Source organism: Nylanderia fulva, unplaced genomic scaffold (genome assembly GCF_048542155.1).
Source record: "Nylanderia fulva isolate GAGA-0341 unplaced genomic scaffold, ASM4854215v1 Scaffold13, whole genome shotgun sequence".
Classification (NCBI taxonomy): domain Eukaryota; kingdom Metazoa; phylum Arthropoda; class Insecta; order Hymenoptera; family Formicidae; genus Nylanderia; species Nylanderia fulva.
This window is the reverse complement of record NW_028189518.1, coordinates 1,303,214-1,321,306: the sequence shown is the minus strand read 5'-3', so window position 1 is coordinate 1,321,306 and position 18,093 is coordinate 1,303,214. Positions and strand designations below refer to the sequence as shown.

At 27.5% G+C, this 18,093-nt stretch overlaps 1 protein-coding gene across 2 annotated transcripts; it reads left to right on the top strand.

Moving 5' to 3' along the window:
- Positions 1-8,978: 8,978 nt before the first annotated feature.
- On the top strand, positions 8,979-12,121 carry LOC114932549 (MAPK regulated corepressor interacting protein 2). Of its 2 annotated transcripts, none has more exons than XM_085479719.1 (4): positions 8,979-9,231; positions 10,209-10,318; positions 10,409-10,534; positions 10,856-12,121. In XM_085479719.1, the coding sequence occupies exons 1-4, from the start codon at positions 9,227-9,229 to the stop codon at positions 10,930-10,932; spliced, it is 318 nt and encodes a 105-aa protein (XP_085335845.1). In that variant the 5' UTR covers positions 8,979-9,226; the 3' UTR covers positions 10,933-12,121. The 2 variants fall into 2 exon arrangements, with proteins under 2 accessions (XP_085335845.1, XP_029160656.2); XM_029304823.2 differs by having other exon boundaries at positions 10,206-10,318.
- Positions 12,122-18,093: the final 5,972 nt, after the last annotated feature.

Sequence of the window (18,093 nt, the reverse complement as noted above, 5' to 3'; positions counted from 1 at the left end):
ATGATTTTACATATTTGCATTAACATTATTATTAAAATATTAATATTATTATAATGAAAATTGTATTTTCATTTAACCGTACCTACACGAGAAACATTGAAATTTATAATCTTCTATGTATTAAGAGTGTTTTTTAAATTCTCATGTTCACGCGCGCATGAGAGAACAACCCTTAATAAAGAAATGCTTAAATATTTTAATATACATTTTTTCCCTACAATTAAAAATAAATATATAAAAAGTACCTACTTATAAAAAACTACAAAATATTACGTGAGAAGATATTTATATCAGTTATCAGCGACGTGGAAAAATTACCAGTTTCTTCTTGAAGGGATTTGACATACGACGAGTCAGCCAAAAATGGAAATATTCCGCGCCGATGAAAGATATCGGTCGAAAATGAAAGTAAAAAATTCCCGGAGGAAAACGCTCGATTTAGGGATGGACTGTGCGGGGAAAAATTGCTGTTATGACGTTAGCATAAATTTTGGAACACACGTACGCGCGGACATAAGCACGAGTGAGTTAAGCCGAGGTAGATTGCGAAGAAGGGGTGGCTCGAAGGCATGAATACGAAAAAGGGTTGTTCTCTCGTGTTCGCGCAAATCCTCGAAGCAACGGCATCGAGAAAGGAGAAGTCGCGTAATCCCTTCGACCGACATTTTCACGTTCTCGACGAGGCATATCGAGATATTGAGCGAGCGCAACGTGTGACGGCGACGAAAGATTTTTAAGAGATCTTTTAAGAGGAAAATCCTGCCAATGGCTTGTCTCGAACTCACGATTCTCTTATATCGTGCACTTATTCGCTATACTTTCGTTCTCGTTTCGAAAAACTCGAAATGACATCTTAATCCTATTACTATAATTCTGATAAACTAAAGTTCAATTTTTTGCGGATTTTTTTTAAGCTTTCGATTTAGGTGATCTTAAGTGATTTTTTAATAAACTTTCTCTTATGTTTGATATTAATAAAGAGAATGTTTGTTGCTAATATGTTATAGTATATTTTACTTAAACATTGTGATATAAACAGATTCTAACAATTATTAATTATTAAATTAATTTGGTAATAACTATAGGTATATTAAAAAGGCCTAAACGAGCAAACAAATTGTTAGAATTAATTATTTATTACATTATACAAATCGTTAAACGGTCGGTGAAGTAAGAATATAAAATCTGTTAAAATATGACAATTTGGAAACATATAATATTAGTTGAACGATAAACGGATTATAATAATGATACTAAAAACGGAAATATCTTCTTCATTATTATAATCCGTTTATCGTTCAACTAATATTGTTTCCAAATTGTCATAAATATTTTAACAGAGTTTATATTCTTGCTTTATCGACCGTTTAACGATTTGTATAATGTAATAAATAATTAATTCTAACAATTTGTTTGCTCGTTTATTAGGCCTTTTCAATATACCTATAATTATTATTTATAATACAAGCTTATAACAGTTCATTTTGTATATTTTTATTTTTTATAATTTTAAATAATTCTATTATTAATTCTCGTTAATTTTGAATAATTCTTCGCGATAGAGAAATTCCAGAATAAAGACACACGTAGTACATTGTGACAAATAGTCTGTACGTGATGTTTCGGTTATGTGGACTGTGTTGACGGAAGCAAGTCGTTACTAATGCAATATTTACATAGCTGTCTGTTCCAATCAAGAAGATCGATTGTTATAATTATTTCATCCTTCATATCAGCGCGTATATGGAGCGGAAATACCTACAAGACTATCAGAGATCGCCGTGGCGTTTAGAAACTGTAGGCATTTATCACAGAATGCAATTCCTAGTCGTTTCCTGGTTGAACATTTTGAAATGCGAGTTCACCATAATGTCAAGTTAACTTTGACCTTATTCTTGACTGATTCTTTGCATCATTACCGGAATAATATTAGGAAGAGAGTAAAGTAGATAAGAGCTTATTCAGTGTTCCAGTACTAATGTTCCCTCAGGCCTTATAGAAGTAATTATAATTACAATGCAGTATAAAATAAGTAGATTATTAATGTCGAAGATAATGTTAAAAAATAATTTAGTATTTAATATGTATGTATATATGTATAATTGCATATATTTTAATAAAAATAATTAATAATTATATCACATGTATTTGAAATGATATATAAATATGTTTATCATAGAAAAAATTATAAAAGATGGAACACATTTATTATTATTTATTTTTGTTGAAAAATTAAATTTTAATTAAAAAACGCTGGTTTTTGTGTATATTTGTTCAAACATTCGCGCATTTAAAAAATTAAAATAATTTCGTAAAATAATACATAAGTTTACTTTAAAAGCATATAAGAAAACTTTAATTTCTAAAGTTTAGATATAATTTCTATATTTCTCTGAATTAAATAAAGACTTTATCATTTAGAATAACAATTTTAATTGATATTGCATACAGTTTAAGCATGGAGCATCTTTAAAGGGGAAAAGCATTTGTTATCATGAACTCTACCATGGCAATCAAGTCTCCCATTAATGGAATTTCCCAGAATGCAATACTGAAATCAGACTATTGAAGAATTTAAACTATTCAAATAACGAAGTTGGGAAACTGACACAATAACTGGCGTTCATAACGACATTCGACTCCGACTGAATTTTACGTTGGCCAATACGATTTTTCTCGAGAGAGATTGTCATCTACAAGCTGTCAAACACATCTGTTAAATAAATGATGCACATCTTCTTTTCGACAAGTAGAACCCATCTTGTTTAAAACGATAGTCTGTACATAAAAAAGATCCGACAAAAAGTAAAATACAGATAATAAAAAATTGAAAAAAATAACATACTAAAAATTTAATTTATTAAATTTAATTAAATTAGTAAAATTAATTAAATTTATTATTATTAAAAATGCAATTAATTAATTATATTAAATTTTATTTTAATTGTTCTACAAAAAATTGCGACAAAATTTATTGCAATATTTTAAATATTAAAGTTGAAAATATATTTATCTTTCTTTGTTTATCTTTTGAGAATCTCGCATTTGTTAATTGACAAACAAAATTTGAAGAACCTATAGAATACAGAGTTGTATTTTTGTTGCTAATTAAGACAGAAATTAAATAAGAACTCGTGAAAGTAAAATGAAAAAAAATATCACTCTTCTGCAATAAATTTAATTCCATTTCAATTTTTATATGAACGAGAGATTGCGTATTTTCAAAATTCGGCGTATCTCATTCATAGTTAAATTCTGCGAATTTCTAGACTCTAGTGTAGCGACATTAATCTGTGCACAAGATGCACCTTGCAAATTTCATTTACATGGCGTATCCAACGTGACATGACACGTGGCATCACAAAAGGAATTAGTGTTCAATTTACGCTAAAATGTTATAAATCATTAGCAACTTGTGTCTAATTACTTATTTAACTTTACGTCGTCTCCTCTGAGGAATATTGGTACGCGTTTTCCATAACATATCATGGTGAAAGCATGGTAAACTGTTACATAAAAGTATCATGAGAAATAATAGAAGCTTTAAACATCGCTGTAATTAGCAGCCGTTATACTTATTACTTATTATACACAGAAGCTCGGTTATTTTTGTACGTAAAATCCTTTAGTAATGTTTTCAAATAAACCACTCGTTACGCGATCTCATTAAGTTTTCATTGTTAATATATAAAACGCATGGTAAATTTCCACATTGTTTTTAATTAAAAGTTATAACAAAATCAATAGTCCAAATAATAGAATTTTTGCACATAAAATTATATGTAACAACTAAATTTTTATTTTACTTGAAAGAATAAGATAATAAAAATAACATTACTTAAATTTTTTCCTGTATTATTTGTCAAAAGTTTTTTAGTGTTACTTTGCTCGTGCATTTCTGACTTGAAAAATTTATAAAATCTAAAGTAATATTATTTTTGGCGAATATTTTCGACGTTGCTTGATAATAAATTTTGCAACATTGATCTTTTTTCGTTTACCTCCTCTCTCTGAAGTATCTTATTCGTTGCATAAAATTTTATGAAAATCAACTTTCAACCAAAACATCGTTTGCCTGATATAAACATCATCCGGATCTTCTCTTTCTTCGTTTTTTGCTTCTGCCTTTTTTCTCTTTGTTGCTATTTTCTTGCCTCGTCATTTATGCATCTCTCCATATCTATTCAGAAAAACTCGTTATGACGAATGTAATTTGTACTTTGAAGTCTAATTTATGCGCAAATAATGTGAAAGTACAGAGAACTAATTTCATTAATATTCCATGACGAAACAGATGTTTTTAACGTCGGAATAATCCAGTTTACCACATCTACGCCAATCCGTTTTTCCAATCGAATGATACATAAAGAGAAAGTATTTTAATAAAGAAATACACACATATATATATATATATATATATATATATACATATTTTTTTTTTTTTAATACCAAATCTTTAATTAATTAATTAAAATACTATAAATTCAAATATTTTGTTTGAAATCTTTCCCTCTTTCTCTTTTGAAGAATAATCATGAATTATAAATATTATTTTCCTAAAATATGAAGAAAATTAAGAGATAATCGTAAGCATTTACTTGGTATTTTTTTATAGAATAAAAATCATAAAAGCTGACATATATAGCATGATATAATAAATACGATAAAACAAAAAATGCTCTGATTTTAATCAGATTCTATCCATTAAGATCATACGCGTGCATGAACGTATATACAATATTTCGCTGATATACCAGATTTTTCACGTTAGCGTGCAATCAATATCGATCAATACAGTTCGCAGCGTGCACTCACGATATAAAGCAGAGAAAAATACCGAAAATCCGTATATGTTCTTCACCATACTGGTCACATGGTTAACATGAACTAGAAAGGCAAGGTCAAAGGATCATGGTGTAGCGTAGCGAGTTCTATAGAGAGGAAGAATAGTATATAGGTATATATGGTGCATATACACACACATATATATATATATGTATATATATATATATCGGAAATCGATGCATGTGCCTGCCTGTTGCCACATTGCAAACGCATTTGTCCGATTTCATGAATGCATGTATTGCGCATCGCGTTCTTTCTGTCTCTCATACATGACCTGTGACTTCACGCATGACAATTCGCCGCGATTTATCGTCAATTTTGTTTCGCAATCGCGAAGGCGTTTGATTAATCATCTTGGTGTGAATTAGGATGATTTAGTTTCTTCAAATGCGAAAAATTTTTTTTTTAATTCGTGTCACAATAATAATTATAATAAAGTGTCGAGTATGTTTTTTTTTTTGCAACAAAAACTCGTAAAACGATTATAAAAAATATGTGATATTTTTTGACATTACTAATTCTATAAAAGTAAAAAAAAGTGTAAAAGGACAAGACATCTCATAATAATGTAGCTAACTACAAATATTTTTGAAAAATTAGTACTTATAGTTTAATTAATTTTATATCTGTATTGCATATACATATACGGAGACTGTCAAATATGATGCAATTTGAATAATCTGGATGTAATCAAACCTGTATCTATTAGCATGCGATCGATAGATACTTAATAAACACTGAATTCCTGGTTAGACGCATCTCTAGTTAAGCAAGCCGCTTTAATGATATTATCTTCTGATGCTATTAAGATCATCATTGCAAAACACATGCAACTTATAGGGAAAGTAAATAATCTAAAATATAATCTATTCTCGAATCATATTTTTCTTATCACCTTAAAAAATATCTTTGTCTATTTATGCGTTTAGTTTCTATTATTTTATCATATTTATATTACAATATAATAATTTAACTTTATTCTTCTAAATCATTATTTCAATGTACTTCATCAAATAAATACAGTCTTTATAAATTAAGCAAAGATGTTTATTGGTAATGCTATGTATATCACCATCAAAACATCCGAGATAAGATTTTTTTTCATTATATATATAGCATATATAATCATCTTATTATTTTAGTCTTTTATATATTTAAATATCAGCAGAATACAGACTTTATCATACAGTTTGTTAGGATGATTATTTCTCGATTAAATTACAATATGTTTTCACACATATATAACTGTTCAAGATATTTCATTGATTTCGATTTCTCGCAGATATTTGACGAAGAGAGATAAAATAAATTATCAAATTTTATCAAAAATAAATTCTTGCTTAATGTTAACAAATAATATTATATTTTATATATACTTTATTCCTAAAATCATTACACAGCATGCGTTTTTATCTTATCAAATATGTATATTAAATATACGATAATTAAGAAATATAATTTCGTAAATAATTTCAGATAATCAAAATCACAAAATCGTAGTTACAATCTTAGAAATATATTTGCGTTAGAGCAATTAAAAATGTACACTAAAAAAGCTCTTTAATTAAAATATATATATATATATATATATATATATATATACATATATATATATATATATATTTGATCAAGATTAAAAAATTTTATTGCAACTGATAGGTCTTTATTACAATACTACTGCTTGACAATAATTTAAAACTGTTTTATTTAACCCGATTAAGTTTAATAATCAAATGCATTTTAACGCATTTTGAATTTTGATGCGTTTTTAATTGTAAGTGTATGTAATGACATAGTTGAGAAACAATTTAAAAATATTGTATCTTTTTAATAATATCACAAGACACTTTTCGCAGTTTCAAAATACCTTTTTATTTTGAAGTAATATTTATAGAGTAGATAATAACTAGAGATGTATATTTTTATAATAAAAAAAAGAGAGAAAAAATTCTTTATATTTTACTGATATAAAATTCTTCGTATTTCACTGACCTTTTTAAAAAAATTATGTTCATAAAAATTGTATTGGAAAATCGAGACTTATTAAAATATAAGACAATAAATAAGATTATTAATACATAACTGAAGTTAAAATAATATTAATAATAACACATATTACGAAAATAAAATTAGAAAAAGTAAATATTATAAAATAAAACATATAATTGAGTCTAAAAATCATCACATTTTTTGAGAGCAGTGCATAAACGATTGTGTTAATATGCAATAAATAATAAAAATATATTGTATCTATATAAATATGAATCTTTATTTATTTTTATTTTATATATATTTTATTTTTGTTATATCCTTATATTGCATTATTTTTAAACGCAAAAATTAGAAATTTGTTTATAAAAGATAAAAAAAGTCATAGTAAATATTAATTAAATTTAATTTTTAAAGAATATTTTATGAAAATATTTTTTACGAAGCACAATAAGTGATAAAATCGTAGCTGAAGCAAAGATTAATTATATTTCTTTATTGATTTGCCAGCTAATTCCATCTTTATTGTTCAACTTTTTAAGCATGTATACAGTATAGATTACCATATGCGAGCGAAACAAGGAAAAAGCGCAATGTAATTAGCGTAAACTTTTGTGCTCATTTAACTTTTAAACTCCGAAGTAAAACTATCTAGGCAGAATGCTTGAAGATTAAAATGATTCGTCACAGTTTAATTATATATTTTTTTTATTTAAAACGCGTCTCACAATTTCACTACTGAATATTTTGATTTATTTTTCCTTTATGTTTTTATTTTTGCGCAATTATGTCACTTTAGAAATAATAACTTTAAAAATAGAGAAAATATTTTCTGGGCCAAAAGCATTTCTTTCAAATTTTATAATGAGACGTCGATAGTGTGTCACTTTTTGAATTATCCTGATACAAGAGAAAAATATTGCTTTACATCTTCTACAAATCTTAACTATATTCTTATACGTAATACTTTTTATTTTGATAAGAGCAGAACAAAAAAAATCGATAATATGATAAGTTTTGAAACAAGTTTTGTAACAGTTAAAGAGGGTCTGCTTTTCCAATTCTATTGTGTTACGGATGTATCTTTTAAATGATGACTAAATCTGCTACAAACAGTAGAATAAAATGGAAATAATTTCATTTCCCTTATAATCTTCTTAAAGTATTCTTATAAATTTTTAAGGGTTTTTGTCAATGTTGACGTAGAAAGAATGCCTATAAATTATTATATATTTTTTAAGAGAAATATATGTAACATTGATGTTGATTGCAGTTTGTATAACTTATATTTAATGTACATTTTTAAATATATATAAAATATATGTAAAAGTATATACCTATATACCTATATACCTATATATATATATATATATATATATATATATATATACATACACACATATATGTAAATATTGTTTACATAATTTAGCATATATATATAAAAATATCGTGTGTTTTGAAAAAAATTTCTTATTTATTGTAAATATTTCAACAATAATATCGCACTAATAATTTAATAAATTTGATGCTTTTGATCCAAGCATAAACAAAACAATTTTTTATAGTAAATTTTTTTACATTATATATATGTATATTGGAGTCTATTGCGCGCATTGCACTTTTATATTAATTAAAATAAATTAACTTTTTTTAATTATTAAAATATTATACAATGTAAATTTTATTATATTATTTTATTAAAAATATTATTTTTAATTGAAATTGTTTAATCAAAAGATATAAATTGAGGCTATACTTTCTTTTTGTGATATTTTCTCTTAATAATAATAATAATGTTCATATGTTCATAATGTTCATATTAATGTTCATGTATAAATTATACTCACATTATACATTCGCGATTCAGAAGCAGTTTATTTGAATACAGACACGCACCAAACAATGATTTTACCAGCAGCGACAAATATTCCTCACTACATAATTCTACACCTCTCAGATACATGCAGATGGCGGTGTTGAACAAGTCTGTGGTTAGTTAGCATCTTACAGAAAACGCTAGGATAGCTACTTTCAGGCCTTTCTGCTATTGGCTAGAAATTTCTAGTTATTCAATATCAGCCAATCAGTGACGTTTTGTCGCGTGTGACAAGTGAAATATTTGATCTATGCTACGTCTATCTTGATTATTCTACGGCTGTGTCGCGGGTGATTGTTGACAGTCAACTGCCGTAGTGAACGGGTAGGCTACGCACAGCTGGGCGCTTGATACATTGAACGCTCTTTCCTTTAATCAGCGGCACTGGAGCCTCGTCCGCCGTACGCGTCTCGACGCAGCCTGGTCCAGGCAACTGCGTACCCTGACCATCATCACTCACCGCGACAGATCGAGTCGCTTCGTCGTAGGAGTGGACAGACTCCAGAAGTAGGAAAAATGAGGTATTTATCACCGTGCGAGACCTGCTGGCAACTCAACCATCATTTTCACACGCGTCTCTCCTTGCGCGTGCATCTCTCCGCGGGTGTCTAATTCGTCGCCGCTGTCGTCTGAATTTACATCCAATTTGTAATCTCGAACGAGAGCGTGCGCGAGAACCCGCGTGATGGCTACTCGGTGAAACGCGAGCGAGAGTGCACGGGCGGTAAGGTATAAAGCGCGTCCACATTTGTCTTTGTCGCCATTTTTCCCGCGCTGATGTTTCCGTTCGTCGATTCGCGCCTCGTGCAATTATTATTTGTAGACATCTACAGATCTCTTCGAGCAAATTTCCTCGTCGAAAAATTGAATCATTTCCTGTCATTCTTGACGACGAGTATCTGTGTCGATTTTTTTTTTTTTTTTTTTTTTTTTATTTAAGCACCTACTGTACGTCTATTATTGTATGCGAAAGTGTCACAGCTATGGCGGGTTGCATATACAATGTGAAAGCGTGTTCGAATTATGACATTTCAAAAATAGCTAGACATATTTTTTATTATAATAAATATATATTTTTATTATAATAAATATATATGTGTATAAATATATATATATATATAAATATATAAATATATAAATACGTGAATCCTCTGCAGTTATTGCTTAATTATTATTTGCAAAGAGTTACTGAGGAATTTAATTATTATTTATGTGATCTTCATTATATTTATGTTAAAATTTAATATTTTAAATTATATGTATATCATGCAGGCAATTATAAAAGGTCAATCTTTTTAATTTATATCTTCTGAATTAGAAATAATTCTCAAAGACTTCTGTTAAATAATGTTTCTGTATTTATAAGATAACGCATAGTTATAATTAAAGTAGATTAGATTAAATATTAATTGGAATCAAGTTTTTTTAATGTTGTATCATAGATGAAAAAATTATATCTTTGGAACAATTGCTTAGTGTAATTTTTTATTTGTAGTAGTAGATCACAAATAACTACGATGAATGGGAAGAGGCCCTCCTCAATACCCTCTAGACATCAGCCAGAAACTCAATCGCAACATGGTGATTTGATTAATTATATCTGTGATTGTAAGTATATATAGATGATTTAATTTAATTAAGTAATTGTATATAAATTATACAAATATGTTGTTCTAAAAGAAGTTTATCATGTTTCAGCTTGGAATTCTGTATCTAGAGAGCTAGATATGTGTCACAATCAACCACATAGTAATTCCTCCAATTATAGAAATGGAGCATCAGTTACATATTATCAAGAACATGAACCAAATCCACATCTGAAAAGTAAGTATTATGCTTTCCTGATTTTATCTGAAAGTGACAAAACAGATCTTAATAATTTAAAGATTTAAAGATGTTTTTATATAAAGATTTATTTACTACAATTTCTTTTTTTCTTGATTATTTATCAGAAGAATTGTACAATAAGAGGAGACTCTCATTCTATTGAGATATTTAATTTTCTTGTATATATCTATATATTGCTTTAATATGCTATTACTGTTATTGTTTTTATACTATGCTATTTTTTGGTCTAGTAGTTTATTATCATCTAGTATGATGTTTTCGGTGGACATGTAGAATGCATCTCACATATTTTTACAGATTTTGAACCTTTCAATTTGGAGGCTTGGTGGGGACAGCGTGTTGTGCAAAGTATCACTAGGAATACAAATTCCTAGTGCCAGGCCCAACATGCTGATTATAATCGAACATTCTCAAACAGATATAAGAAACAAAAAAGATAAATTAGGAAATTACAATTTCGATTTTTTTATTTGTCAAATTTATTGTAAATTCAAAACTGATAAAATATGATAGTTTAGATATCTACTTATATATTAGGTATCTACTTATGTATTTCGATAACGTCTCTGAAATCTTTTAATAAAGAAAAGAGGGGAAAGCAGATAATAAGAAAAATAACTGACGAACTTAGCAAAAAATAGGAATCAGGAAACAGCTAAAAGAAAGAGAAATAATAATAATAATACAGAGATAGGCATATATTGCTAAGCGATTAATTTAAAACATGACGAAACATTCCCCTTATCTTCAATTGTATTTCAATGAAATATTAATTTTCTCTTGATCTTTTTATAAGTGTATATTCAACAGGAATTAGGAAGATAAAAAACTTTCTTGTTTCTAATATTGTCTTTGCAAAACTCAAGAGAGAAATTTAACAATTAAGAATATTACACCAAACTATTTATTTTAGCCACTAAATGATGCGTTATATGTTTATATATATATATATATATATATATATAAAATATAATGTATACTTTACTATGTCATATTTTCAATATTATTTAAAGAGAAACGATAATTATATATACATATATGTATATATACCTTTTTTATCTTCTTGCAATGTTGGGCGACATAAATCTGCTGCTCAATGATGCACAAAGCATTTACAACATGCTCAACCTTGTTTAATAAAAATTGCATAGACAAATTTTAGGAATTGTACCTTTTTAGGATATACACGTACATATACTTTTACACATATTGCATTTCACATTTCCAAGATTTTTCACTCTTACGTCCATAAAGTGATTGCACTTTAACTAAATAGCTAATATGTAAAATATAAATGAAAAAGTGTTTTCCACTTATCAAAAGAAATTTTATTAAGATATGAGAGATAGGAGATATCGCACTCGAAATTAATGATTATAACATGGAATAGTGTGATAGTTCTTGCGATTTCAAATACGATTAAATATATGTATATCGTATGTATACTTATATATATGTGTATGTATGTATATGTACATCTATGCATGTATAGCTATCATATAAGTTTAATCAGATAATGTTTCTAATGACAAAACAATAATGAGCAATGTCTTTCTACGCAAATGTGAATATTTCTTTCAGTCTCTATTTCCACACTTACTTATCCGCATCCTATCACACATAACATCATATATAAGAGTAAAATCTTTTACTAAATATATATTTTGTGTATTTTTGAAAAATATGGAATTTGTTAGTGTCTTGGTATGATTACTATTGCCAGGTTCAAATACCTCACATTCCATTCGAGAAACGTCACGCGAATAGTTTCCATATCAGTAACCCAATGCACTCGAAGAATTCATCGTTTCCCAGGAATTTCGTATATCTTATCGTTGTACGAGATTGACCTAGCTAGTATACAGAATATTATAATCGATTACTTTATTATAGATTCTTATAGTATTCTATATTCTGAGGATATTAAATTTTTCAGCGAACAAATATTTTAATATAAATATTTTAATAATTAATATTTTAAAAAATATAATATTAATTATACTAAAAGTGCTTTAAAATTTTATGCATATCGAAATAAGCATTACATTATTTTGAAAAATTAATTTTTGCACTTTGGAATTACGTAGGAGAAATGTTTTTTATTTATTTTCTTTTTTTTATTAATGTAATGCATGCATGACCTAGTATACAAAATATTAATCGATTACAAATTTGTTCTAGATTCATATATTATATGTTCTAAGGATATTAAATTTTTCAGCGAAAAAATATTTTAATAATTAACAATTTTAAAAATTTATATAATTTGAATTATACTGAAAGTGCTTTAAAATTTTATGCATATTGAAATAACAATAAGCATTACATTAATTTAAAAATTTAATTTTTGCACTTTGGAATTATATAGAAAAAATAATTTTTATTTTTTATTTTCTTTCTTTTAAAATATTTATTTCTGAGTTTCTTTCTTTTAATTAATGTAGTGCATGCATAAATGAGCATCAGAAAGGATAAATAGAATGTTAAGCAATTATTGCAATAGTTAAATTAGGTATGTCAATTAACATATGTAATAATAATTAAAGTTTTTGTTTTACATATCTGACAGTACATCATAAATAGTTTGAAATTGCGCGCGTTCGCCATGTTTGTAAGGCAACCACGTGACTTCCGCCAGTTCACATCCCCTCGCGCCAATTTGCGTTCGCGCCACAGTTGTCCAGACCAAAAGTATAATTGCTCCGTGTTTTTCTTGTTGTTAATCAAAAGTGAATTATGCATGTGTTGAACTGTCGGTTTTTGCACAGAAGGATGAGACTAATCATTATACTAAATCAGAATTCTTCTGAGGGATCTTTGTATCGTCGTGGATGACTTCCTGAAAAGATGCATTCCGCAGTGGTTAATCTGGTAGTTACAACTGTTGGTGAGTGAATTCATTTATTTTACTTGTGATTAATTGTGCAATTATCTGTACCTATAACATTGATTTGCGCGCATAATTTTGTTGCTTTATTACTTTTTACATTTTTATATGATGTAACTGTATGCTATATATGTACGTGATTATTCATTTTAACATAATTATTTATTGGTTATTTATACTCATGATGATGTGACATTAATTTTCATTCATAATATTTTAAAGAATATTTTCAATACATTTTTCAAATTTATAAATGAAAAAATGCAATTATATTTTAATATTTTTACTACATTAAAATTGATCAATTATTTTTAAAAAATCATTCATGTTACACATGTATATATTATTCGCATTTTACGCGTATAAGTATATGCGTGAATAAAATTTGCGAAGAGGTTTTACGATAGTTTCACGATATTTATAGTCTATACTATAGTTTTACGATAATTTGTCAAATGTACTCTTCGTTTAAAAGGGCGACTCTTATTTTTATGATTATGCACCCATAACTATTAAAATGTATCTTACGAAGTAAAAAGAAGCACAAATATACTATACGTATATATTTCTTATTAAAAATCTAAATTTCGACGAATATGTTGCAATTTGATAAATATGTACTGTGTGTATGTATTTTTATGTGTGCATGTAACCACATATATATACATATACAGACATGCATATCAATTAAATTGCATCTTGCAAATATTTGTCGATATTTACTTCAAATAATAATATTTCTATTACCTTTACCTATATTATATTCCAGAATATTTTTAACTGAACGAAATTAATTATCTTTATTATATTCTTTATATTAAAAATAAATTAATACAATGGTCGTTCGGATATTGAAAACAAAGTGATAGATATAAGGACAACTTATCGAGCTGAATATTCGAGATGTTCAGTCAACTACCATTTATTACATGTATAAATTATAAAACTACAGTCATTATATTAAAACTAACGCAAATTACAATCATTCTATAAACGTTTCGACCGCACGCGGTCTTCTTCAGTATAATTATTGAAATATAAATTCTTACAATTCACATAATATCGAAATTTAATTATAGTTATTCAGAATCAAGAGTTTTTGAGTAATTAACGCGTGTTTCAATCCGTCCTGTCCAACAATGTTCGCCTCGATATGATCCCTGATTTTGTTCAGATCTCGGATAGTTTCATCGTTAATATGCGAGAAATTAACCCGTTCCGTAGGCGCTATCATCGTTCTTCTTGATAATTTTGCTACTTATTAACAGTTATTAAGGATGACACATAACAAACCAACAATACAGAAAGACAGCTCATTTTAAACTCTCAAGAGTTTAAAATGAGCTGTCTTTCTGTATTGTTGGTTTGTTATGTGTCATCCTTAATAACTGTTAATAAGTAGCAAAATTATCAAGAAGAACGATGATAGCGCCTACGGAACGGGTTAATTTCTCGCATATTAACGATGAAACTATCCGAGATCTGAACAAAATCAGGGATCATATCGAGGCGAACATTGTTGGACAGGACGGATTGAAACACGCGTTAATTACTCAAAAACTCTTGATTCTGAATAACTATAATTAAATTTCGATATTATGTGAATTGTAAGAATTTATATTTCAATAATTATACTGAAGAAGACCGCGTGCGGTCGAAACGTTTATAGAATGATTGTAATTTGCGTTAGTTTTAATATAATGACTGTAGTTTTATAATTTATACATGTAATAAATGGTAGTTGACTGAACATCTCGAATATTCAGCTCGATAAGTTGGCCTTATATTTATCACTTTATTCTTTATATTATTTTCATTTTATTCATTATTTTATACGAGGCTGACCGAATTTAAAAATATTAATGTAAATATTAATTTTAAATGCAAAAGGAGTAAAATATTTTTATATTTATGTATGTCTAATTCTGGGGGAATATCTGATGTCGTACAGAAAGTTAACGGAAACGACGTTGCATGACTAAACTTTCCTATTGGAAACGCTATAGAGTATTGTACAATTGCACCATGCCGATCACGACGTTTTCGTCTCACTCAGGTTTGTCCGACGTAAGCGCGAGAGCTTGAAATGGAAACCTCGGGGACAGATACAGCGAACGTACCGTGTATATGCGATCGTTCCATCGAATAGCAATCGAAGATTATATCGATTTGATCGAAATTCACGCTATCCCAAGGAAGTAACGGCACCACTGTGTGCACAATCGTATCTTTTTTATTTTCTTTTTTTTTTTTTGGAAAAGAGCGAAAAATGTTTTTTCGCAAAAACTCTCTCAGGAATAGAATCTTAGAAATCGTTTCCGAAGCGAGAAAACATTTTACACAAATTTACATAACCTTCTTGAGCAATCTATTAAACAATGTTTTTACTTGCATAGAAATTAATGAACTTTATTGAGGAATAATAAAGAATTGTAAAACTAATATACCTAGTTGCTAAAGAAAAATACTTTGTGCTTTGGAAAACTGCAAAAAATACCGAAACAAAACGATAATAATTTTAGACATGATTTAAAATATAAACTTTTTACAATATTTACAACATAACTTTATAAAATATAATTTAAAATACACGCGGAGAATTTTTTCTTAGAATTTATCCTAAAAATCATGGTAATCGTGGGACAATAGGTATGTTATTGGAAAAATTTTATAAAAGTTTCTTAATATTATATTTAAAAAAGAATTTAAAAACTATTTTCTTAATGATTGTGTCAGCATTTATATAAGAAAAATAAATGATTTTCATGATAAAAGACTAATGCATCATTTTCATGATCTATGCATTATAGAGAAAACGTAAAGAATAAAATAAAACAAATACATTATCTTTGTATTTTTCAACATGCCGTTTTTTTCCATTATTTTTGTCTGAAAATTTGATGCAATAAAGATGTCAAACAAAATAAGATTGAGCTATAATAATTCAAGACTCGTAAAATTTTTGCATTAACTTAAGGTCGTTTCGCTTGGGCATACTTTCTTTGTCATTTCGCGATAAAATGCACTTATGACAAATAATGCATGACAAAAGTCTGTAAATATTTATCGTCATTATAAATTGAAAATAAAAAATGTTTATAACATTTTCAAAATATACATCTGCTATTAACATGAAATGGTATATACATTATATAAATTATAAATTGAAGTAATTATATAAATTATATATAAAACAGAATTTATTTTTATTTTTAACAATAAGACATATCATCACTTTTATGCCAAATGCATTTATTACCGAATAACTGGGATGTAATTTCTATAAGTTTTGTGGTTAATCATGGTCACGGAATTGCTCGCAATATTGTAGTAACATTCACATCAGCTTTGGTGAAATTGCAGATTTTATCGGTCGCCTGTCAAAGATAAACGATATATTAGATATGACGGCGTCTAGCCGACGCAATCGTTATGCTTTACTTTCCGTCCGTGCTTTACGTCCAACCGTTTTATGCCTCACATGGCAAGATTTTATTTAGAAAATTACGGTTACAACTCCTCTGTGACCCTAAGAAATTATATCTTTTACATTTTATCATCTGTCGATTTTTGTTCCTTGTCATTTAAGTAAAAAAAGCTCACGGCCTCGATAGTTATATGACATATCAAACCGAATTATCGATTAAAAATAACAAAAAATTATTTATTAATATCGTCAATACTATCGGAAATTTCTTATGATGAATAATGGAGGATTCTCGTAATAATTTTCGAGACAGCAGTTTGATCTCTCTCAATGTTTGTAATTACGAGCCGATGCAACAACTCGCATTTTATTGTTTGAAAAAAAAATATTTCCTCAAAGGGGCAGTTGCATTGTGCGCGATAAAATGTTTGTTCGAAAAACATACTGAAGCCGTTAGTAGATCGAATGCATATTAATTAGAGGGTGCTCTTTGATCTGGTACTGTATGCGACGCTGTATTGCGCTTGAAAGTTACAGTGCGAATTCGCTCGAAGTTGGGCTATTGCGCTATGTCGAGAAAGGTCGGAGGTATTAGCCGAAATTCTCGTAATTTCGTTATTCATTGGATAGAAAGAGATTGAACAGGCAAAATTAAAATTCAGTGAAACATAAATATAAATACGATATTGTGGAATTCATTTTTGTGAAGGAAAACTTGCAATAAATTGATATTGCAATTATATAAGAAATTTTTTATATTTTAAGCTATAAAGATAGAGATAATTGTACTTTGTTGTCTTTCACTGAACTATTTATAAAAATTTGTTTAAAACTTTTCATTTTTATAAAAGAAAAATGTCATATTTTGTAAAATTTACGGCTTATAAAAATTTATATAATTACATATATTGGATTATTAAATAATTAAAATTTAAAAATTATTAAATAACAAATGTTATGAATCTTATAAATGAATGTATAATTTAATGTTATAAGATTATAATTTAATATAATAACATTATGATTTAAATTTTAGTTTCTCTAATATTTTAACTGCTAAAGTAAATTTAATAGTCAGCTAAAATAAATTCCAAAACATATCTTGTGCCCGAAGATTAATTGATTGCACGTTAATTTATAGACAAATATAATGTATGTTTTGTCTTGATTCCAAACAATAATTGTTTATTCTCACTATTATTTTAATTGTTGGAATTTTTA

Bases quoted from the DNA above. Each gene is read 5' to 3' on its own strand.
- LOC114932549 (XM_029304823.2), top strand. The intron at 10,319-10,408 runs GTAAGTATATAT...ATCATGTTTCAG, and splicing joins GATTAATTATATCTGTGATT to CTTGGAATTCTGTATCTAGA. The intron at 10,535-10,855 runs GTAAGTATTATG...ATATTTTTACAG, and splicing joins ACCAAATCCACATCTGAAAA to ATTTTGAACCTTTCAATTTG.